General features: G+C 51.5%; 1 protein-coding gene and 1 pseudogene across 6 annotated transcripts in view; both read right to left on the bottom strand.

Moving 5' to 3' along the window:
• Positions 1–23,008, bottom strand: part of LOC103115227 (zinc finger protein 250-like) — a 35,843-nt gene extending 12,835 nt beyond the window's left edge. The window contains exons 1-7 of one of the 6 annotated variants that reach the window (XM_060181572.1): positions 22,670–23,008; positions 21,856–21,991; positions 20,026–20,152; positions 18,167–18,259; positions 6,064–6,156; positions 4,619–4,711; positions 949–1,041 (exon numbers count right to left, since the gene is read on the bottom strand). In XM_060181572.1, coding sequence (XP_060037555.1) covers positions 949–1,041; positions 4,619–4,711; positions 6,064–6,156; positions 18,167–18,259; positions 20,026–20,152; positions 21,856–21,870 — 514 coding nt within the window. In that variant the 5' untranslated portion in view covers positions 21,871–21,991; positions 22,670–23,008. Of the gene's footprint in view, positions 1–948; positions 1,042–4,618; positions 4,712–6,063; positions 6,157–13,194; positions 16,247–18,166; positions 18,260–20,025; positions 20,153–21,855; positions 21,992–22,669 lie in introns of those variants that run through there. The other 5 variants (XM_060181571.1, XM_060181576.1, XM_060181575.1 and 2 more) reach the window with 5 other exon arrangements.
• LOC132535520 (HIG1 domain family member 1A, mitochondrial-like) lies at positions 11,193–13,046 on the bottom strand (annotated as a pseudogene).
• Positions 23,009–23,716: the final 708 nt, after the last annotated feature.

Raw genomic sequence — 23,716 nt, 5'->3', positions numbered from 1 at the left:
GAACTTGGGTCCTTGCGCACTGCAGTGTGTGCGCTCAACCTGGTGGGCCACCGCCTGCCCCTAATATTTTGTTTTTTATTTTATTTATTTATTTTAAACATTTATTTATTTATTCCCTTCTATTGCCCTTGTTTTATTGTTGTAGTTATTGGATAGGACAGAGAAATGGAGAGAGGAGTGGAAGACAGAGAGGGGGAGAGAAAGACAGACACCTGCAGACCTGCTTCACCGCCTGGGAAGCGACTCCCCTGCAGGTGGGGAGCCGGGGGCTCGAACCGGGATCCTTACACCGGTCCTTCTGCTTTGCGCCACTTATGCTTAACCCGCTGCGCTACTGCCCAACGCCCTTGTTTTTATTTTTAATTTTTTATTATTATCATTATTTATTTATTGGATAGAGACAGGCAGAAATTGAGAGGGAAGGGGGAGACAGAGAGGGAGAGAGACAGAGTCACCTGCAGCCCTGCTTCACCACTTTTGGAGCTTTCCCCCTGCAGGTGGGGACGGGGGTCTGGGACCCAGGTCTCCGTAACATGTGCGCTCAACCTCGTACACCACCATCCGGCCCAATTTTTTTTTTTTTTTAAACCCAAGCCCTGCTCAGCTCTGGCTGATGGTACAAGGCGTTCAATCTATATATAGAGAGGCTCTGGGGTCTCTTTCTCCATTTGCAGTGATATATATATGTATATATTGTATGGGGGGGTAGATAGCATCATGGCTCTGTGAAGAGACTCTCAGGCTTCCTGAGGTTCCACAGTCCCAGGTTCATTCCCCCGCTCCGCTCCTCCACCATCAGCCAGAGCTGAGCAGCGGCTGGGGGTGGGGGGGGGGGAGAGCTGACTGGTCTGGACTTAGGGGGTCCCCAGGGGCCATGTGCTCAGCTCAGCTGACACTGACGGGACACCCCCCACCCCCAGCCCCCCTGGGCCAGGAGCGCTGACTGACCTGCGAGGCTCCGGGGGGGAGCTTGTGCCCCCGTCCACGGCTCTGCTCTTTGCTCCAGCTTGATGGTCACCCCGGACTTGGCCGTGCAGTGGCCTGTGGGGGAGAGAGAGACAATGGAGACCTTGTTTTTCTTTTGTCATCATTGTTGGTTTTTATTGGATAAAGACAGCCAGAAATCGAGAGGGAAGGGGGAGATAGAAAAGAAAGAGAGACAGAGAGATACCTACAGTCCTGCTTCACCACTTGCAAAGCTTTCTCCCTGTAGGTGGGGACTGGAGGCTCGAACCCAGGTACCTGAGCTTTGTAACATGTATACTACCACTTGGCCCTGGATGCCAAGGACCGGAGTAAGGATCCCAGGTCAAGGCCCCCCCCCCCCCGCCCCCCGCTCTCCACCTGCAGGAGGGTCCCATTACAGGCAGTGAAGCAGGTCTGCAGGTGTCTTTCTCTCCCCGTCTTCCCCTCCTCTCTCCATTTCGCTTTGTCCTATCCAACAACAATGACAAAAACAACGATAACAACAATGATAAACAAGGACAACAAATGGGAAAAAAAAAAAAAAAGCCTCTGGGAGCAGTGGATTCGTAGTGTAGGCACCGAGCCCCAGAGCTAACCCTGGAGGCAAAAATAATGAAATAAATAAATAACAGTGGTCCGGGAGGTGGTGCAGTGGATAGAGCACAGGGTTCTCAAGCATGAGGTCCCGAGTTCAATCCCCAGCAGCACATGGACCAGAGTGAGGTCTGGTTCTTTCTCTCTCTCTTCTCCTTTTTCATGAATAAATAACCATTTGAAAAAAAGGACACTGGGGATAAACTTTGCAATTTGTGGCTGTTTGTAAAGGGAAGACCTATGATTAAGATCTTTCTACACTCTCCTCTCCTCTCCTCTCCCGGATCAACTAGGAATACCAAAGGAGACCACCCGGACCGAAACAAGACAGGACTAGAATGACCACAGAAACCCAGTAAATCACCCGTGAGTACAAACACGCGTGGCTGGTGACAGAGAGGAGAGAGGGGCCTAAGGAGAGATTAAGTGACTACTAACAGTTCGACAGTTTGTCAGTGGAGACACCACTTCCAGTCTGCTCCACCAACAAGGGGACAGCTGAAGGGAGGAAAGGACTCCCCAGAGACTCACCAAGTACAACTCTGAGTCTCCATTGCTACTACCCTCAGAATCTGGAGCAGCAACAGGGAGGGACACCAGGGCACAGAGATCTAACCGGGAAACTCAGGAGAAGACCTATACCTCGGTGGCATAGCTGAAGGGCTGTGAAAGTCTCTTTGCATAACCACTGGATTATCTCTGCCACACCCTGCTTTATCTCTTGGTCAGGAGTCATTGATTAAGCCAAGAAGCCTATTGATAGTTTAAAAGCCCTCAGGCTACCATAGCCTACAGGGGAAAAAAAAAAGGCTTTTACACCACTGAACTCCAACTCAGGGATTGAAAAACCTCTTAACTTATATAAAATGGTTAAAACAACAAGAAAAAATAATGGAGACTCGAACCAGGACAAGAGTCCAGCTAAAAGTCCTCCAGAGGGCAAAGCACAAAACAACGAGTTCAACATCCAAACATTAGCTAAGGAAATAATAACAGGAGTGAGTAAAGAATTTGAAAAAATTGTAATCAGAACTGCAGGAACAACAAATGAGAATATGGAAGAAAATTCTAATTATCTCATGGTTATTAGAGAGCTGAAAGCTGAAATTGCTGAGCTAAGAAGGCAACTAGCTGAACAAGCTAAAACAGTATCAGAGCAGGGCAACAAAATAGATGAACTCCAGAAAGCAGTAGAGGGCAGAGAGAACAGAATCAATGAGGCTGAAGACAGAATTAGCAAGACTGAGGATGAATTAGAGACAACTAAAGAAGAAGTAAGAGATCTCAAAAAGAGATTAAGAGATGCTGAAAACAACAACAGAGTCCTATGGGATGACTTCAAAAGAAACAATATACGCATTATTGGCTTACCAGAGGAAGAAAGAGAAGGGGAGGAAGAAAGCGTTCTCCAGGCCATAATAGCTGAAAATTTCTCTAGTCTAGACAACACCAAAGACATAAAGATTCAAGAAGCCCAGAGGGTCCCAAACAGAATTAACCCAAACCTAAAGACACCAAGACATGTCATACTTAGAATGGAAAGGAATAAGGATAAAGAAAGGATCCTCAAGGCTGCAAGAGAAAAACAAAGAGTCACCTACAAAGGAAAACCCATAAGATTAGCAGCGGACTTCTCCATACAAACACTACAGGCCAGAAGAGAATGGCAAGATATCTATCGAGTGCTCAATGAGAAAGGCTTTCAGCCAAGAATACTATATCCTGCTAGACTGTCATTCAGACTAGATGGAAGCATCAAAACCTTCTCAGACAAGCTACAGTTGAAGGAAGCAACCATCACCAAGCCTGCCCTGAAAGAAGTTCTGAAAGGTCTCCTATAAACAACCAGACCACCACAAATAGAACATATATCAAAACACTCTAAAACTCTACAAGAATGGCGTTAAAATATCTTCAATCTTTGATATCAATAAATGTGAATAGCCTGAATTCACCTATTAAAAGACACAGAGTAGGAAGATGGATCAGAAAACACAACCCAACAATATGTTGTCTACAGGAAACTCACCTAACGCAACAAGACAAACACAGACTTAAAGTGAAAGGATGGAAAACTATCATTCAAGCCAATGGCCCACAAAAAAGGGCAGGAACAGCTATTCTCATGTCTGACATGATAGACTTTAAAATACATAAGATTAAAAAAGATAGGAATGGACACTACTTAATGCTCAGAGGATCAGTCAATCAAGAGGACTTAACAATTATTAATATCTATGCACCCAATGAGAAGCCATCTAAATACATCAAACTTCTACTGAAAGAGCTACAGCAATATATTAACAGTAACACAATCATAGTAGGGGACTTCAACACCCCACTATCTCAACTTGACAGATCATCCAGGCAGAAAATCAGTAAAGACATAAGGGAGCTAAATGAAGAGATAGATAACCTAGAACTATTGGACATTTTCAGAGTCATTCAGAGCAAGTTGTGGTGTATATACACAATGGAATACTACTCAGCTGTAAAAAATGGTGACTTCACCGTTTTCAGCCGATCTTGGATGGACCTTGAAAAAATCATGTTGAGTGAAATAAGTCAGAAACAGAAGAATGAATATGGGATGATCTCACTCTCAGGCCGAAGTTGAAAAACAAGATTAGAAAAGAAAACACAAGTCGAACCTGAAATGGAATTGGAGTATTACACCAAAGTAAAAGACTCTGGGGTGGGTGGGTGGGTGGGGAGAATACAGGTCCATGAAAAAAAAAAAAAAAAAGATAATAATGGTTAAATTAAGATGACAGGAGTATGGGTGATTTTATTTTGTCAATTTTCTGTAATATAATTTCATGTTTCTATCATTGTGAAAAAAAAAAAAAGAAAGAATACTTTGAGAGTATTTCTTTTTTTTAAAAAAAAAAAAAAGATCTTTCTACAGATAGAATTGGGAGAGGGCACAGGAGTCTGAGTCCTGGGAGCTCCCTGGTCTGGACTTGGGGGACCTCCTGGGCCACGCGCTCAGTACAGCTGACACAGAAGGGACACCCCCCCACCCCCAGCACCCCGTGGGCCAGGAGCGCTGACTGACCTGAGAGGCTCCGGGGGGGAGCTTCTGCCCCCGTCCACGGCTCTGCTCCTTGCTCCAGCTTGACGGCCACCCCAGGCATGGCCGCGCAGTGCCCTGTGGGGAAGAGAAAGAGAGAACAGAGAGCTTTCTGGCGGCTGCTTCAGCCTCCCTCACGGCCTGGGAAGCCCCGTCGGCACACGGCGCTGACCCCTGCTGGCATCTTTCACGGGAACGATCGCTTCCTCTGTGCTCTGGAAACAGAAATCTCAAAGCAAACATGGGACCCAGGGGCTGGGAGACAGCCATCGCGGTTCTGCAAAGATTCCTATGCCCGAGGCTCTGAGGTCTCAGGTTCAATCCCCAGCATATCAGAAGCCAAAAGTGAGGAGGGCTCCGCTCTTAGTCACTCTCTGTATCTCTCTTGCTCAAATAAAACAGGTAGAGGCCAGGGAGACGGCATCATGCTTCTGCAAAAAAGGCCCTCCTGCCTGAGGCTGAAATCCCGAGGTCCTGGGTTCAGTCCCCAGCACCACCTTCAGACAGAGCTGAGCAGGGCTCTGGTGTCTTTCTCTCCCACGCTAGAATAAAATTATTATTATGATTATGATTATTATGATTATCTAATCAGAGCCCTGCTCAGCTCTGGCTGATGGTGGTGCAGGGAGCTGAAACTGGGACTTTGGAGCCTCAGGCATGAGAGTCTCTTTGCAGAACCGCTATGCTATCTACCCCTGTCCAATAAAATTAAAGTTTTCAAAAACAGAACAGGACAGGGGGTAGATAACACAATGGTTGTGCAAAATACCCTCATGCCGGAAGCTCCGAAGTCCCAAGTTCTATCTCCTGCACCACCAGAAGCAAATGCTCCATAATGTTCTGAAAAAAATTAATAAAATAAAAAAGGAAGTTATATTAACTGCACAGCCTACAGGTATTGATACTTAACTAATCTGATGAGAAGTAACATTTCAAGTTCCTTCTGTGAAAGTTTCCTAAATTAGTGATCTCTAGTCCTATTCTGGTTTGTTTTTGTTAGATATTCCTTGGGAGTCCTGGTTAAGCCCCCCCCCCCCTTTTTTAAACCAGTATCCTGCTCAGCCCTGGCTGTTGGTGGTGCTGAGGACTGAACCTGGGACCTTGCAAAATATAATGTGAATATTTATTTACCGAAACCCTGATTAGCTCTGGTGAAGGAAACAGAAGTGCTAGGGAGTCAGGTCTGTCTGAAAAGAAATCACAGTGACCCACCGTGTGGGCAGGAACGGCCAGGATCTCACACCATCCTCAGCTCTGCGTGAAGCAGAAGGGTGGCGATTTGCGGCCAGTTGGGAGAGGTCACAGGAGTCTGAGTCCTGGAAGCTCCTTGATCTAGATTTGGGGGACCCCCTGACCACACACTCAGCACAGCTGACACTGACAGGACACGCCCCACCCCCAGCCCCACTGGGCCAGGAGCGCTGACTGACCTGATAGGCTCCGGGGGGGAGCTTGTGCCCCCATCCACGGCTCTGCTCCTTGCTCCAGCTTGATGATCACCCCGGGCTTGACCGCGCAGTGCCCTGTGGGAGAGGGAGAGAGAGAGAGAGAACAGAGACCTTTCTGGCGGCTGCTTCGGCCTGGGGAGCCTGTCGGGGACCGGGCGCCGCACCCACCCAGGGCCGCCAGGCTGCTGTAGGTGTCCAGCATGACCGTCCGGTACAGGGTCCTCTGGGAGGTGCTCAGGAGCTGCCACTCCTCCAGGGAGAATGTCACCATCACGTCATCAAAAGACACCATCCCCTGGAAGGAATGAAGGACACGGGAGACACAGTTAGGGACGGCCAGACAGCCCGGGGGGGCCCCCCCGCTCCGGGAACACAGCCTCTCAGCTCTGAGCCGGAGACCCCACGTTCTAACCCCAGCCCTGCATGAATGAGTGTGACGCTCTGGTTCTCTCTCTTTCTCTATGGTTCAGACACAGCATCTCAGTCCTGCCCAGCCTCCCCCCCTTTTTTTGCCTCCAGGGTTATTGCTGGGGTTCAGTGCCTGCACCACGAATCCACTGCTCTTGGAGGCTACTTTTCCCACTTTGTTGCCCATATTGTAGTTGTTATTATTGTTGTCATAGGTGTTGTTGTTGTTGGATAGGACAGAGAGAAGTTGAGAGAGGAGGGGAAGACAGAGAGGGGGAGAGAAAGACAGACACCTGCAGACCTGCTTCACTGCCTGTGAAGTGACTCCTCTGCAGGTGGGAAGCTGGGGGTTCGAACAGGTAACTTTTTTTTTTAGCACCGGTTGAGTGATTTTTTTTTTTTAGTATTATCTTTATTTTTTGTTTGGAATAGAGACAGGAATGTAGAGAAAAGGGGGTGACAGATGAGAGGGACAGAGAGACACCTGCAGCCCTGCTTCACCACTTGCAGAGCTTTCCCCCCTGCAGGTGGGGGCTGGGGGATTGAACTCAGGTCCTTGAGTGCTGTAACATGCGCTCAACCAGGCGCGCCATCATTCAGCCCTCTAACTGCTTATTTGTCAATCAGAACCCTGTTTGGCTCTGGCTGTTGGTGGTGCTGGGGATTGAACCTGGGACCTTTGGTGCCCCAGGCCTGAAAGACTTTTAGCAGAACCATGATGCTGTTTCCTCAGTCCCTGGTGGATTAATGTGTCGACAGCCACAACTGAGCTGCGCTCTGGTGTCTCTCTCTCTTTCTCTGTATACAACTCCGTCTTGTTAAAATAAATCAAACAGGGGAGTCGGGCAGTAGCGCAGCAGGTTAAGCGCACGTGGCTCAAAGTGCCAGCGTGAGGATCCCAATTCGTGCTCCCGCTCCCCACCTGCAGGGGTGTCGCATCACAGGCGGTGAAGCAGGTCTGCAGGTGTCTGTCTTCCCCTCCTCTCCCTGTTTCTGTCCTATCTAACAACAACAGCTATAAGAAGAGTAACAGTAACAACCTTAACAAAGGAAAGAAAATGGGAAAAATTACCCCCAGAAACAGTGGATTCGTAGTGCAGGCACCGAGCCCCCCACCCCCGCCCCCAGTGATAACCCTGGAAGCAAAAAAAAAAAAAGATTTATTTTATTTATTTAAATAAAAATTTTTATTTATTTATTTATTTTTACCAGAACACTGTTCAGCTCTGGCTTACAGTGGTGCGGGGGATTGAACCTGGGACTTTGGAGCCTCTGGCATGAGAGTCTGTTTGCATAACCTTTATGCTATCTATCCTCCGCATTAAAACATTTTTTTAAAGAAACTTGTGATTGATTTATTTAATTCCCCTTTTGTTGCCCTTGTTTTTTATTGTTGTTGTAGTTATTATTGTTGTTGTTATTTATGTCGTTAGATAGGACAGAGAGAAATGGAGAGAGGAGGGGAAGACAGAGAGGGGGAGAGAAAGACAGACACCTGCAGACCTACTTCACCGCCTGGGAAGCGACTCCCCTGCAGGTGGGGAGCCGGGGGCTCGAACCGGGATTCTTACGCCGGTCCCTGTGCTTTGTGCCACATGTGCGCAACCCACCGTGCTACCACCTGAATCCTGATTTTATTTATTTATTAATGGGAAAGACAGGTGGAGAGAAAGAACCGGACATCACTCTGGTCCACGTGCTGGCCAGGGAGTGAACTCAGGACCTCAGGCTTGAGAGCCCAATGCTTTACCCACTGCGCCACCTCTGGGATCCTGCCCAGGGCATGCGGACCAGCTCCTCCTCTGCCCACACGCACCCAGAGCCCAGCACAACCCAGAGCCCCGCGTCCACTCAGCCCGGACGGCCCTCAGGACCCCTGGCCTGCAGGTCACCACATGCCACCTGGGGGTGGGGCCGGGGGCTGTGTCCCGGGAGGGGCATTTCCCTCCTCTGCATCCCCACGGACCCCTGGACCCTCCGGAAGGACGAGTGAGAAGAAGACTCGGTGGGCAGCTCACCAGAGATCTCTCCATGGTCTGGGCCGGGACTCTGGCAGGGGGAGCGCAGCCGGGAGGGGAGGGCAGGGCAGGGCAGGGTGCTGGGGGGCTGCTCCTGGGTCCTGGCTGCTCTTGGCCACAGCTCCCCACCTGGGACCTGGAACAGACAGAAGGGAGGATGAGTGTGGGGACGGCGGCACAGGGGACACTCTGAGGGGGGCGGGAGCAGCCACAGGCTCGGATACGGCGGGAAACATCACTCGGGACGGACCCTCAAGGACCTCAGACACGCTGTGCCCTCCCCCTGTCCGGCTCTGGGAGTCTGGCCGTCTGTCTGGTCGCAGACACACTTGCACAGAGCAGGAACCAGGACTGGGGAGACAGCCTGGCGGTGATGTAAGAGACTCTCACGCCGACGCTTCCACATCCCAGGTTCAATCCCCAGGACAGCCATCGGCCAAAGCTGGGAACAACTCTGGTGTCTCTTCTCCCTCTCTCTGTATCTCATTCAGTAAACTGAATGAAACATTATAAAAAGGCTGGGGAGACAGCATGACTCTTATACCTGTGGCTCCGAGGTCCCGGGTTCAATCCCCTGCAGTACGTATCAGCCAGAGCCGAGCAGGGTTCTGTTAAAACAAAACAAGAAGAAAATACTTCTCAATGTTAATAAGGAGATGGGGAGACAGTGTAACGGTTGTGCGAAAAGGCTCTCCTGAGGTTCTGAGGTTTCAGGTTCAATTCCCAGCACCACCCAGAGTCATAGAGCTCTGATGATTAAAAAAAAAAAAAAAATTGAATACCTTAGAGCTAGACACCTTCCTCACCTACTTCCAATTACAGTTCCCTCACTCACTCCCAAGCTAACCTTAGCAAAGCAAGGACTGCAAAAGCTGAATAAGAGCAAGAGACCGGCATACTTTAACGATGACTCTTTAGTCACTATCAGGCCACCCCATCAGCTGGGGCCCTCGTCGGGGAGTCTTGAGATTCCCAAACAGACATGATGGGCCTAGACCTGAAATAAATCCCGCTCTCCATTGTTACCGGTCATCTCTATCAGGAACACACACTAGACCCCTTTGTGGGCCCCCATAGGACCTTGCCCTCAACTTGGATCAACAATGGTAGAGAATGTTCCATCCTCCGAAGTGAGGCTGGACAACATACTCTCTGCTCCACCTGAGGAAGATGGGTCCGGATATTGGGGCAGCTTGGAACGTTCCTCCTCATGACCACAGAGTGTGAGCTCAGATCTACAGGGACGCAGAGGTCACACAGGCTCCTAAGCTGAATATGGGCCCCAGATCACATCAAATCGATGGGGTTTACAGTCAACAATATTTATACCCCTTTCCCATATTTGGGAGCTGCTCTCTTCCCTGATCCAGCTTTCTGGTCCTTTTCCCAGCCATGACATCACCTCCCCAGACAATAACTTGGGTCCATCTGCATATCAGATTTCAGGCTCAAGAAAACACTAATAAAGTCATGGGCCCTTTGGTATATACCTAAAATAGACCTACTAGCTTTTCCCAAAATGAAGACACCCCCCCCAACTCTTTTTTTTTTTTTAAATTTCTTTATTGGGGAATTAATGTTTTACATTCAACAGTAAATCCAATTGTTTGTACATGCATAACATATCCCAGTTTTCCACATAACAATACAACCCGCACTAGGTTCTCTGTCCTTCTTGGACCTGTATTCTCCCCACCTGCCCACCCCAGAGTCTTTGACTTGGGGGCAATACGCCAACTCCAGTTCAGGTTCTACTTGTGTTTTCTCTTCTGATCTTGTTTTTCAACTTCTGCCTGAGAGTGAGATCAGAAGACCCCCCCCCCCCCAACTCTTCATCTGCACTATTCCAGCCTTTAGGTCCATGACTGGTCAACAATGTATTTGGCTTTGTATGTTAACTCTCTTTTCAGACACCAGGTTCAGCCTCGGGCGGGAGAGTCTGTTTGCAGAACCTTCCTGTTAGTTCACCTGCCACATTAAGAATAATGATAATAATAACAAGAACATAACTTATCCCCAGAGGCCTGCTGAGCCCTGGCTGCCGGTGGTGCCGGGGCTCGAACCCGGGGCTCAGAGTCTCAGGCAGGAGAGTTTTGTGCAGCAGCCCTGCGCCGCCTCGCAGCCCCATCAGCAATAATAATAATAATAATAATAATAATAATAAACCCTTGTCCCCGGGGGTCCCCCTGCACGCAGCGCTCCGGAGGGGCCCCGCCGCCCAGTCTCTCCCCCAGGACGCACCCCAAGACGCGCCGAGCGCCGCCAGTAGCCACAGACCAGACGCACGGGGAGCAAGATGGCGCTGTGGGGACGTCACTTCCGCCTTCGTCAGACGTCGTCGTGGCGCGCGGACGCGCTCGGCCAATCGGCTACAGCTCGTCACGGCGCCTGCGCGGTAGGTGGGGACGGAGGGGCGGGGCCCGACTAGGATGTGGGCGGGGCTCTTGCGACTGGAGGGCGGGGCTGGGCGTGGGAAAACTCGCTCTTCTGGTCCCTTAGTCAGGGCTTTTCAGGGGGCAGGAGACGGGCGAAGGGATTAACACCCCCCACCCGCCAAGAAAAAAGACTTTCAGGCCTGAGACTGGGAGATCCTGGCCCAGGTTTATCCTCCAGCACCTGCATAAAACAAAACTTGATGATGATGTATTGCAAAGCCATCACGAGACATGGTTATTTATTTTTTTCTGTTATCTTTATTGGATAGAGACAGTCAGAAGACGAGGGGGAAGGAGGGCTGGAGAGAGAGACAGAGAGACACCTGCAGCCCTGCTTCAGCACTTACAAAGCTTTTTCTCCCCTGCAGGTGGGGACTGGGGGCTTGAACCCGCATCCTTGCACCCTGTAAGGTGTGTGCTCAACCAGCTGCGCCACCACCCGGCCCCCGAGACATGTAATTTTGTAAATCAATATTAAACCACGGGTAGGGGTAGCTAGCATAATGGTTCTGCAAAGAGACTCTCATGCCTGAGGCTCTGAAGTCCTAGGTTCAATCCCCTGTACCACTATAAGCCAGAGCTGAGCAGTGCTCTGGTAATAAAATATTATTTAAAAAATCAAATCAACATTTTTTAAAAAATATTTTATTGGGAAGCGGCAGCCAGGAAAAAAAGGTATTTCATTTAACTTTTATCTTTATTGATTGGATAGAAACAGCTGGATACCGAGAAGGAAGGGGGAGATAAGAGAGGAAGAGAGACAGGTGTGCTTCACCACTCACAAAGCTTTCCCCCTTCAGGTGGGGAATGGGGACTTAAACCCGGGTCCTTGAGCTCTGTGATACGTGTGCTCAAACAGGTGCGCCACCACCCAGCCACCAATTTTTTTTTTTTAATCAGCCACCAATTGTTAACATTTTTTAAATTTATTGGATAGAGACAGCCAGAAATCGAGAGGGTAGGGGAGATAGAGAGGGAGAAAGAGAGACACCTGCAGATCTGCTTCACCACTTGCAAAGCTTTCCCTCTCCAGGTGGGGACCCGGAGCTCGAACCTGGATCCTTGAGCACTGTAACATGTGCGTCCAATTAGTTGTGCCACCACTCGGTCCCACCACTTTTTTTTTTTTTTTTTTTTTACTCACTCAAATAATGTATTGCCATTCTCAACATATAGCCTCCCTACTGAGATATCTAACTGAAACAAGTACTAAGAGCAAGACAGCATCTCTTCTCAGGTTCAGGGTCTGCCCAGAACGCCTTATACAGGGAATGTCCATGCCAACAGTCATTGCTCCCACCACAAAGCCCTGGGCTGCTACACACATGTGGATCAGGTGAAGGGACATTTTAGTATTTCCTCTGCTCTTCAATTTGTATGATCCACATGCGACAATTGCTGTGAAACCAGCCCATCCCATGGGGACAAATGGTGCCTCTTTGGTTTTCTGTACCAATTTCGATCCCTGATCTTCAGCGTGTGAAGAGAGAGATACACCTGTGTTGCTTGACATAGTGACCAAGTAACATCCGAGAAAGCCCTGAAACCCCTCCTGGCTTTTTTTTTTTTCTTTTATATTTATATTCATTTATTCTCCTTTGTTGCCCTTGTTTTATTGTTGTAGTTACTACTGTTGTTGTTATTGATGTTCACCTCTCGTAAAGCTTTTCCCCTGTATGTGGGGACAGGGGGGGCTTGAACCTGTAATGTGAGCAGTTAGGCAGTTGCGTCACCGCCTGGCCCCTGGTGGGTGGCCTTGAACCTGGGTCACGCAGACTGCAGTTTGCCAAGGTCATCATTACATGCTGCTCCAACCCCCGGAAGAAGTGTCTCTCCAGCGTGAGCTTCAAGATGGTATTTGAGACCTGGATGCTGGAAGACACCTTCTGTATTCTTTTTTTCCTTTCTTTCTTTTTTAATACTTATTTATTCCCTTTTGTTGCCCTTGTTGTTTTATTGTTGTAGTTTTTATTGATGTCATTATTGCTGGACAGGACAGAGAGAAATGGAGAGAGGAGGGGAAGACAGAGAGGGGGAGAGAAAGACAGACACCTGCAGACCTGCTTCACCGCCTGGGAAGCGACTCCCCTGCAGGTGGGGAGCCGGGGGCTCGAACCGGGATCCTTATGCCGGTCCTTGCGCTTTGCACCACCCACTTTTGTGCACTGCGCTACCTCCGGACTCCCTGCATTCTTTTTAAAAAATATATTTATTTTTGTTGTCCTTTTTTTTTTTTTTTATTGTTGTTGTACTTATTATTTCTTTTTTTTTTTTTTTATAGGACAGAGAGAAATGGAGAGAGGAAGGAAAGACAGAGAGGGGGAGAGAAAGACAGACACCGGCAAACCTGCTTCACCGCCTGTGAAGCGACTCCCCTGCAGGTGGGGGAGCCGGGGGCTTGAACCGGGATCCTTACGCCGGTCCCTGTGCTTTGCGCCACATGTGTCTATCCCGCTGCGCTACCGCCCGGTGCCCTAGCATATATTATAGTCCTTAAATATTTTATTCATTTGCTAATGGAAGGGATAAGAGAGGAGAGAACCAGACATCATTCTTGTCCGTGTGCTGCCCAGGTCGGAACCCGGGACGTTCTGCTTGAGAGTCCAACACCTCACCCAGAGTGTCATCACTCAGACCACGGGAGTGAGTGACTGGACAGACACAGCCAGGAACACAGAGAAGGGGGAGGGAGAGAGACAACGGCAGCCCTGGCTCACCACTCGTGACGCTCTTCCCTTGCTTATGGGGACCAGGGGATCGATCCCCGGTATTTGAACGTTATAACGTGCGTACTCAACCAGGTGTGCCACCGCCTGATCTCCCAGGATTGATATTATTATTATTATTATCATTATTATTGTCTCCAGCATCATTGCTGGGGCTCGGTGCCTGCACCCTGAATCCACTGCTCCTGGAGGCTATTTCCCCCCCACACCTTTTGTTGCCCTTGTTGTTGTAGCCATCATTGTTGTTGATGTCGTCGTTGTTGGCTAGGACAGAGAGAACTGGAGAGAGGAGGGGAAGACAGAGAGGGGGAGAGAAAGACAGACACCTGCAGACCTGCTTCACCGCCTGGGAAGCAACTCCCCTGCAGGCGGGGAGCCGGGGGCTCGAACCAGGGGCTCGAACCAGGATCCTTACACCAGTCCTTGTGCTTTGCGCCACCTGCAGTTAGCCCGCTGCGCCCCCGCCCGACCCCCAGGGACTGATATTCTTCCCATTCGCAGCGTCTTTCGGCATGCCAGTGGTGTACCTGGTTAAGCGCACATGGCAGTAAGCTTGAGGACCTGGGTTCGAGCCCTTCACGAGGAGCGGTGAAGCCGGTCTGCAGGTGTCTCTCTCCCCCTCTCCATTTCTCTCCGTCCTATCCAAGAAACGAATGGATTAAGAGTTGGTCACCGGGAGCAGTGGAGTACCTAGCGCTGACACGCAAAAAGAATAGTCAAAAGAAACCCAAAATAAAGACAAAGCCCAGCCCACGCCAAACGAGACAGCCTCTCGTTCACAGCATCTTTCTGGCGTGAGTCCTCAGGTGGCGTCTGAAATAGGAGCGCACGGCGAAGGTCTTCTTGCAGATGTCGCACTCGTAGGGCCTCTCCGCCGCGTGGATCTTCACGTGGGCCTGCAGGTAGGCGTTGAGCGAGAAGGTTTTCAGACACACGGGACACACGTAGGGTCTCTCTCCGCGGTGGACGCGCTCGTGGACCCGGAGGCTCGACTGCCAGCCGAAGGTCTTCTGACACTGTTGACACTCGTAGGGTCTCTCCCCGCTGTGGCTCTTGAGATGCTTCTTGAGGCTGGACTTCCAGCCGAAGGTCTTCTGGCACTGCTGGCACGCGTAGGCCCTCTGGCCCGTGTGCGTGGTCAGGTGGATCTTCAGACTCGACAGCTGCTGGAAGGCCTTGGGGCACTGAGGACACTCGTAGGGTCGCTCGCCCGTGTGGGTCTTCAGGTGGGCCCGGAGGGCCGCCGCCTGGGCGAAGCGTCGCGGGCACTGGCCGCACGCGTAGGGTCTCTCCCCGGTGTGAGACTTGAGGTGCAACTCTAGGTTGGATTTCCACTTGAAGGTCTTCGGACACTCGGGGCAGCCGTGGGGCCGCTCCCCGGTGTGGGCCTTGCGGTGGACCTTGAGGTAGGACTTGCGGCCGAAGGTCTTGTGGCATTCGGGGCACTCGTAGGGTCTCTCGCCCAGGTGCGTCTTCAGGTGGGCGTCCAGGTTGGACTTCCACGCGAAGGTCCGGGGACACGCGTCGCAGCCGTAGGGTCGCTCGCCGGTGTGAGTCTGCAGGTGTCTCTGCAGGTGAGACCTCTGGCAGAAGGCCCGGTGGCAGGCCGGGCACTCGTATGGGCTCTCCCCCCGGTGCACCTTGAGGTGCGTCTGGAAGTAGGACTTGTCGAAGAAGGTCTTCTTGCACTCGGTGCACGCGTAGGGGGTCTCGCCCGTGTGCGTCTTCAGGTGGGTGCTCAGGTTGGACTGCCAGTAGAAGGTCCTCTGGCACTCCTGACACGAGAAGGGCCTCTCGCCCGAGTGGGTCTTGAGGTGCGCCTCCAGGTTGGACTTCTGACTGAACGTCCTCCGGCACTCCGGACACGCGTAGGGCCTCTCGCCGGTGTGAGTCCTCAGGTGTCTCTGGAGATTGGACTTCTGGCAGAAGGCTTTCTGGCAGACTTGACACGCGTAGGGTCTCTCCCCGGTGTGGACTTTCTGGTGGGTTTTGAAGTAGGCCTTGTCCAGGAAGGTCTTCTTGCATTCCTTGCACTGGTAGGGTCTCTCTCGCGCGGGAGCTGCGTCTCTCTGGCGCCCCCACTTCCGGGAGGTGGTCGGTCCGCCATCTTGACGTCCGGGGGACCTGTCTGCCGTGGGAGGCTTCGGGAGAAAAGCCGGGCTGGCTTTCTGGCTGCAGGTCTCCTCGGGTGGTTCTGGGTCTGGAGAGCGTCTGTCTCTGAGGTGACTCGTCGCGGGTGGCTGGAGGCCCGACTTCTGCTTCTTCCTCGTGGATGTGTGGAGCTGTGGGCAGAGACGTGACTTCCTGTGGTGACTTTTGTCGCAGGCCCTGTCCCCCTGGGGATGCGAGCCTTTTTTGGGAGTTGCGTGGGTTTTCTGGGGGCCCCCGGGAGTAGACGGATCACCCCGGGTGTCACGGCCCGCCATCCACGGTAAGCGGGGGTCGGGTCTGTGTGCCCCCGGAAGCGGAAGCAGACGTCTCTCGCGGAAATGGCTGCCCTGTGGCTCGAGGGTCTCCTCAGGGATTCCGGGGCAGGTCCAGGGACGTGCGTTGTCGCCTTCACTCTGTCTGTCTTGGTCTGTGGAGAAGAGAATTGTGAACTCAGCGGGGGACGGGGTACAGAGATCCTGCAAAGTCCTTGCATCACCCCACGACCTCCCGGTCAAAAGACTGAAGGGATATATTAGTCTTAGCAGGAATTTCCATGTATTTTTTTAAAAAAATTTTCTTTCTTTATTTATTGGATGGAGACAGCCAGAACTCAAGAGGGAAGGGGGAGATGGAGAGGGAGAGACACCCGCCACCCTGATTTATCACTTGCAAAGCTTTCCCCTGCAGGTGGGGGACCAGGGGCTCGTACCCGGGTCCTCAAGCAACGCAACATGTGCGTTCAACCGAGGGCTGCCTTCACCCGGCCACATGATTTCAGTTTTTTTTTTTTTTTAATTAATTGTTTTTTTCTTTATATTTATTTATTCCCTTTTGTTGCCCTTGTTGTTTTGTTGTTGTGGTTATTATTGTTGTAATTGATGTCATCGTTGTTGGCTAGGACAGAGAGAAATGGAGAGAGGAGGGGAAGACAGAGAGGGGGAGAGAAAGACAGACACCTGCAGACCTGCTTCACCGCCTGGGAAGCGACTCCCCTGCAGGTGGGGAACCGGGGACTCGAACTGGGATCCTCATGCTGGTCCTTGCGCTTTGTGCCACGTGTGCTTAACCCGCTGCACTACCGCCCGGCTTTCCTGTTTTTTTCTTTTCTTTCTTTCTTTCCTTTTTTTTTTTAGACAAACTTTATTTACTTTTTATCAGATAGAGACAAAGTGAAATTGAGGGGAAGGAGAGGTAGAGATGGAGAGAGACAGAGAGACACCTGCTGCCCTACCTCACCGCTCCTGAAGTTTTCCCCCTGCGGGTGGGGACCGGGGACTGGAACCTGGGTCCTTGTGCATTGTAACCAGGTGCACCACCACCTGGCCCCCTCACCCCGCGCCACCTGCCCGCTTTACTTTTATGGAGGAAAAACCAAACATTAGGAGCGGATTTCTCCAAACAAACTCTAGAAGCCAGAAGGGAACGTCCAGGGAGACGTCTAGTGCTTAGTGAGAAAGTCTCTCAGCCGAGAACACTCTGCCACAGCAGACTCAGACCACATGTGATGCTCAGCCCATTCGCAGACCAGCGACAAGGGGTGACCATGGTCACCAGACCTACTCTATAGAGAGTCCTAACAGGGAGTCAGGCAGTAGCACAGCAGGTTAAGCACACGTGGCGCAAAGTGCAAGGCCCATAGTAAAGATCCCGGTTCAAGCCCCGGGCTCCCCACCTGCAGGGGAGTCGCTTCACAGGCGGTGAAGCAGGTCTGCAGGTGTGTGTCTTTCTCTCCCCCTCTCTGTCTTCCCCTCCTCTCTCCATTTCTCTCTGTCCTATTCAACAAGGATGACGTCAATAACAACAATAATAACCACAACAAGGTTATCAACAACAAGGGCAACAGAAGGGGGGAAAATGGCCTCCAGGAGTAGTGGATTCATGGTGCAGGCACTGAGCCCCAGCAATAACCCTGGAGGCAAAAAAAAAAAAAAAAAAACATACAGGGAGAGGTGGTCCGCCGGGAGGTGGCGCAGTGGATAAAGCATCGGACTCTCTAGCATGAGGTCCCGAGTTCAATCCCAGCAGCCCATGGACCAGAGTGATGTCTGGTTCTTTCTCCCTCTCCTATCTTTCTCATGAATAAATAAATAAAATATATATTAAAAAGTAATAGACTAAACACAGGGGAGGCAGTATACGGGCTTGGGATTATTCTCATCAACTGAGCAGCTCTGCGTGAAACTGAAGGTTGTGACTCACGGCCAGTTGGGAGAGGGCACAGGAGTCTGAGCCCTGGAAGCCTCCTGGTCTGGATTTGGGGGACCCCAGGGGCCATGTGCTCAGCACAGCTGACACTGACAGGACACCCCCCACCCCCAGCCCCCCGGGGCCAGGAGCGCTGACTGACCTGAGAGGCTCCAGGGGGGAGCTTGTGCCCCTGTCCACGGCTCTGCTCCTTGTTCCAGCTTGACGATCATCCCGGGCTTGGCCGCGCAGTGCCCTGTAGGGGAGAGAGAGAGAGAGAGAACAGAGAGCTTTCTGGCTGCTGCTTTGAGCTCCCTCATGGCCTGGGGAGCCTGTCGGCACACGGCACTGAACCCTGAGCAGTTGGGGGGTTGCTGGGACCTTGGATGCAAGCCAGGGCTGAAACTGACTTTCAAGTCAGAAACGGGGCATATCAAGAAACTCGGGAGAATAAGAGCCAGTACGGGGACTCCAAGTTTGGATCGAATCACTCTAGGCCGTGGAGTCCGCAGGAGAGATCCCTGGCAGGACGCGTGCCCAAGAGATGTTTTGGGATTCCTCCAATCACACTGAAGTCGACCTTTATAATTTTTTAAATGTTTTTAAACTTTTTTTTATTATCTTAATTTACTGGATAGAGACCGTCAGAAATTGAGAGGAAGGGGAAAATAGAGACAGAGAGAGAGAGAGAGAGAGAGAGAGAGAGAGAGAGTTACAAAGAGACACCCGCAAACACAAGGACTGACATAAGGATCCAGGTTTGAGCCCCCAGCTCCCCACCTGCAGGGGAGTCACTTGACAGGCGGTGAAGCAGGTCTGCAGGTGTCTGTCTTTCTCTCCCCCCCTCTGTCTTCCCCTCCTCTCTCCATGTCTCTCTGTCCTATCCAACAAGGACAACATCAATAATAACAACAATAAACAAGGGCAGCAAAAGGAAATATATAAATATTTAAAAAAAAAATTTGGTCCGGGAGGTGGTGCAGTGATAAAGCTTTGGTCTTTCAAGCATGAGGTCCCAAGTTCGATCCCCGGCAGCACATGTGCCAGAGTGATGTCTGGTTCTTTCTTCCTCTTTCTCATAAATAAATAAAATCTTAAAAAAAAAAAGAGAGAGAGAGAGAGAGAAACCTGTAATCCTACTTGACCACTCTTGAAGCTTTCCCCTTGCAGGTGGGGACCGGGGGCTTGAACCCGGGTCCTTTGGCGCTGCAACACGTGCAATCAACCAGGTGCACCACCACTGGGCCCCTGAATCAGTTTTATTTAATTTATTTTACGTTCTTGTTGCCCTTGTTTTTATCACTGTTGTGGTTATTCCTTTGTTGTTGTTGCTGGATACGATAGAGGGAAATGGAGAGAGGAGGGGGAGACAGAGAGGGGAGAGAAAGACAGACACCTGCAGACCTGCTTCACCGCCTGTGAAGCGACTCCCCTGAGGTGGGGAGCCAGGGGCTTGAACCCTCGAACCAGGATCCTTACGCCGGATCTTGCACTTTCGCACTTGTGCTTAACCCATCTTTTTGTTTTTTTTTTCTTACTCCCCACAGAGGCAGAGTGGCCAAGAGACAGTGGCCAAGAGGAAGGCCCGAGCATCAAAGCTCCCTTCGTGGTGCTCAGGTTGGGGAGCCAGGTGGTGGCGCACCTGGTTGAGCGCTCCCATTACAGTGCACAAAGCCCTGGGTTTGAGCCCCCAGTCCCCACCTGCGGTGGGGGGGTGGGGAGGCGGAAAGCTTCCGAGTGGTGAAGCAGGGCTGCAGGTGTCTCTCTGTTTCTCTCTCTCTACCTCCCCCTCCCATCTCAATTTCTGGCTGTCTCTGGCCAACAGTAAATAAGTAAGAATGTTTTGTAGAAACTGTAGGAACTGAGCTCGATGCTGGCTAGACATGTGGCGAGAGCAGACGCGGATCAAGGGAGCCGTTTCCCTGGGCTCCGTGGTGACACGTCTCCCGAGACACACCGGAGCTGTCACCCGGGCACCCGGGCGGCTCAGGCGGCCCTGCGGGGACCAGGCGCCGCACCCACCCAGGGCCGCCAGGCTGCTGTAGGTGTCCAGCATGACCGTCCGGTACAGGGTCCTTTGGGCGGCGCTCAGGAGCTGCCACTCGTCCCAGGAGAAGGTCACCGTCACGTCCTCGAAAGACACCGTCCCCTGGAAGGAAGGAAGGAAGGAAGGAAGGAAGGAAGGAAGGAAGGAAGGACACAGTTAGGGACGGCCGACAGCCCAGGGGGCCCCCGCTCCGGGGACACAGCCTCTCAGCTCTGAGCCGGAGACCCCACGTTCGAACCCCAGCCCTGCATGAATGAGTGTGGCGCTCTGGTTCTCTCTCTTTTTCTCTCTTTATGGTTCAGACACAGCATCTCAGTCCCCCCCACCCCGCCCTTTTTTTGCCTCCAGGGTTATTGCTGGGGATCGGGCCATGAATCCACTGTTCCTGGAGGCTACTTTTCCCATGTTGTTGCCCTTATTGTAGTTGTTATTATTTATTGTGTCATAGCTATTGCTGTTGTTGGATAGGACAGAGAGAAATGGAGAGTGGAGGGGAAGACAGAGAGGGGGAGAGAAAGACAGACACCTGCAGATCTGCTTCACCACCTGGGAAGCGACTCCCCTGCAGGTGGGGAGCCGGGGGCTCGAACCGGGATCCTTACACCGGTCATTGGGCTTTGCGCTACCTGCGCTTAACCTGCTGCCCTACAACTCGATTCCCAATTTTAAAATTGTTTTCAATTTACTGAATAAGGACAGAGAGAAATCTAGAGGGAATGGGGAGACAAGGAGAGACACCTGCAGCCCTGCTTCACCTCTCATGAAGCTTTCCCCTGCAGGTGGGGGAAAGGGGTTTGAACCTGGCTCCTTGCACATTCTACCAAGGGTGCCACCACCCTGCCCCTCTATTTTTTTTTATTTTTTGCAGAGGGTGATCTTTATTGCTGTCATTGTTGTTGGATAGGACTGAAAGAAATGGGGAGAGGAGGAGAAGACAGAGACGGGAAAGACAGACCCCTGCAGACCTGCTTCACCGCCTGGGAAGCGACTCCCCCCGCAGGTGGGGATCCTGTGGTTTGAACTTGTAACTATTTTTTTTTTTTTAGCACCAGGTTGAATGATGTTTATGGTATTATCTTTATTGACCGGATAGAGACAGCCAAGAATCTAGAGAAAAAGGGGGTGACAGAGAGGGAGAGAGACAGAGAGACACCTGCAGCCCGGCTTCACCACTTGCAAAGTTTTCCCCCTGCAGGTGGAGAGTCGCTTCACAGGCGGTGAAGCAAGTCTGCAGGTGGCTATCTTCCCCTCCTCTCCGTTTCTCTCTGTCCTATCCAACAACAATAGCTATAAGAAGAGTAACAGTAACAACCACAACAAAGGAAAGAAAATGGGAAAAATGGCCTCCAGGAACAGTGGATTTGTAGTGCAGGCACCGAGCCCCCAGCGAGAACCCTGGAGGCAAAAAAAAAAAAAAAAAAAAGATTTTATTTAGTTATTAACGGGAAAGACAGGAGGAAAGAACCGGACATCACTCTGGTCCACGTGCTGGCCAGGGATTGAACTCAGGACCTCAGGCTTGAGAGCCCAATGCTTTACCCACTGCGCCACCTCTGGGATCCTGCCCAGAGCATCCGGACCAGCTCCTCCTCTGCCCACACGCACCCAGAGCCCGGCACAACCCAGAGCCCCGTCCACTCAGCCCGGACGGCCCTCAGGACCCGTGGCCTGCAGGTCGCCACATGCCACCTGGGGGTGGGGCCGGGGGCTGTGTCCCGGGAGGGGCATTTCCCTCCTCTGCATCCCCACGGACCCCTGGACCCTCCGGAAGGACGAGTGAGAAGAAGACTCGGTGGGCAGCTCACCAGAGATCTCTTCATGGTCTGGGCCGGGACTCTGGCAGGGGGAGCGCAGCCGGGAGGGGAGGGGAGGGCAGGGCAGGGTGCTGGGGGGCTGCTCCTGGGTCCTGGCTGCTCCCGGCCACAGCTCCCCACCTGGGACCTGGAACAGACAGAAGGGAGGATGAGTGTGGGGACGGCGGCACAGGGGACACTCTGAGGGGGACGGGAGCAGCCACAGGCTCGGGGACTGGGTTAAGGATCCCAGTTCGAGCCCCCGGCTCCCCACCTGCAGGGGAGTCGCTTCCCAGGCGGTGAAGCAGGTCTGCAGGTGTCTGTCTTTCTCTCCCCCTCTCTGTCTTCCCCTCCTCTCTCCATTTCTCTCTGTCCTCTCCAACAACAACGACATCAACAATAACCACAATGAAACAACAAGGGCTACAAAAGGGAATAAATAAATGTATATATAAAAAAAAGAAAGAAGAAAAAAAACACAACAAAAACAAGAACGGCAAGAGTAGATGGCATCATGGTTCTGCAAAAAGACTCTGGGCTGGGGGTAGACAGCAGAATGGCTATGCAAAGAGACTTTCATGCCTGAGACTCTCAAGTCCCAGGCTCAATCCCCTACACGGCCATAAGCCAGAGCTGAGCAGTGCTCTGGTAAAAAAATATATATAAATAAATACTCTCGAGTGGGGCCAGGGTAGTAGAGCACTGGGTTAAGTGCACATAGTGCAAAGCACAAGGACCCATGGAAGGATCTGGGTTCAAACCCCCAGGGTTTACGGGGGGGAGGGGTCCACTTCACAAGAGGGGAGGCAGGTCTGCAGGTGTCTACCTTTCTCCCTCTCTTGATTTCTCTCTGTTCTATCCAACAACAACCATGGGATGAAACAGGCCTCCAGGGGCAGTGGATTCGTAGTGCTGGCAGGGAGCTCCAGCAATAACCCTGGAGAAGAAAGGAAGGAAGGAAGGAAGGAAGGAAGGAAGGAAGGAATTAAGAGGGAGTCGGGCGGTAGCGCAGCAGGTTAAGCGCAGGTGGCGCGAAGTGCAAGGACCAGTGTAAGGATGCTGGTTCGAACCCCGGCTCCCCACCTGCAGGGGAGTCGCTTCCCAGGCGGTGAAGCAGGTCTGCAGGTGTCTGTCTTTCTCTCTCCCACTCTGTCTTCCCCTCCTCTCTCCATTTCTCTCTGTCCTAGCCAACAACAACGACATCAACAACAACAATAACTACAGCAACAATAAAAACCAAGAGCAGATTCGACTTCCGGAGGCGGAGCTACGAGCAGCAGATCGCTTTCTCCCCTCTCCTCTCCTCTCCTCTCCTCTCCTCTCCCGGATCAACTAGGAATACCAAAGGAGACCACCCGGACCGCAACAAGACAGGACTAGAATGACCACAGGAACCCAGTAAATCACCCGTGAGTACAAACACGCGTGGCTGGTGACAGAGAGGAGAGAGGGGCCTAAGGAGAGATTAAGTGACTGCTAACATTCAGCAGTTTATCAGTGGAGACACCACCTCCAGTCTGCTCCACAACAAGGGGACAGCTGAAGGGAGGAAAGGACTCCCCAGAGACTCACCAAGTACAACTCTGAGTCTCCATTGCTAATACCCTCAGAATCTGGAGCAGCGACAGGGAGGGGAAACTCAGGAGAAGACCTATATCTCGGTGGCATAGCTGAGGGGCTGTGAAAGTCTCTTTGCATAACCACTGGATTATCTCAGCCACACCCTGCTTTATCTCTTGGTCAGGAGTCAGTGATTAAGCTAAGAAGCCTATTGATAGTTTAAAAGCCCTCAGGCTCCCATAGCCTACAGGGGGAAAAAAAAAGAGGTTTTTACACCACTGAGCTCCAACTCAGGGATTGAAAAAACTGTTAA

The sequence above is a fragment of the Erinaceus europaeus genome, chromosome 23 (assembly GCF_950295315.1).
Source record: "Erinaceus europaeus chromosome 23, mEriEur2.1, whole genome shotgun sequence".
NCBI lineage: Eukaryota > Metazoa > Chordata > Mammalia > Eulipotyphla > Erinaceidae > Erinaceus > Erinaceus europaeus.
This window is presented reverse-complemented; position numbering and strand designations above follow the sequence as displayed.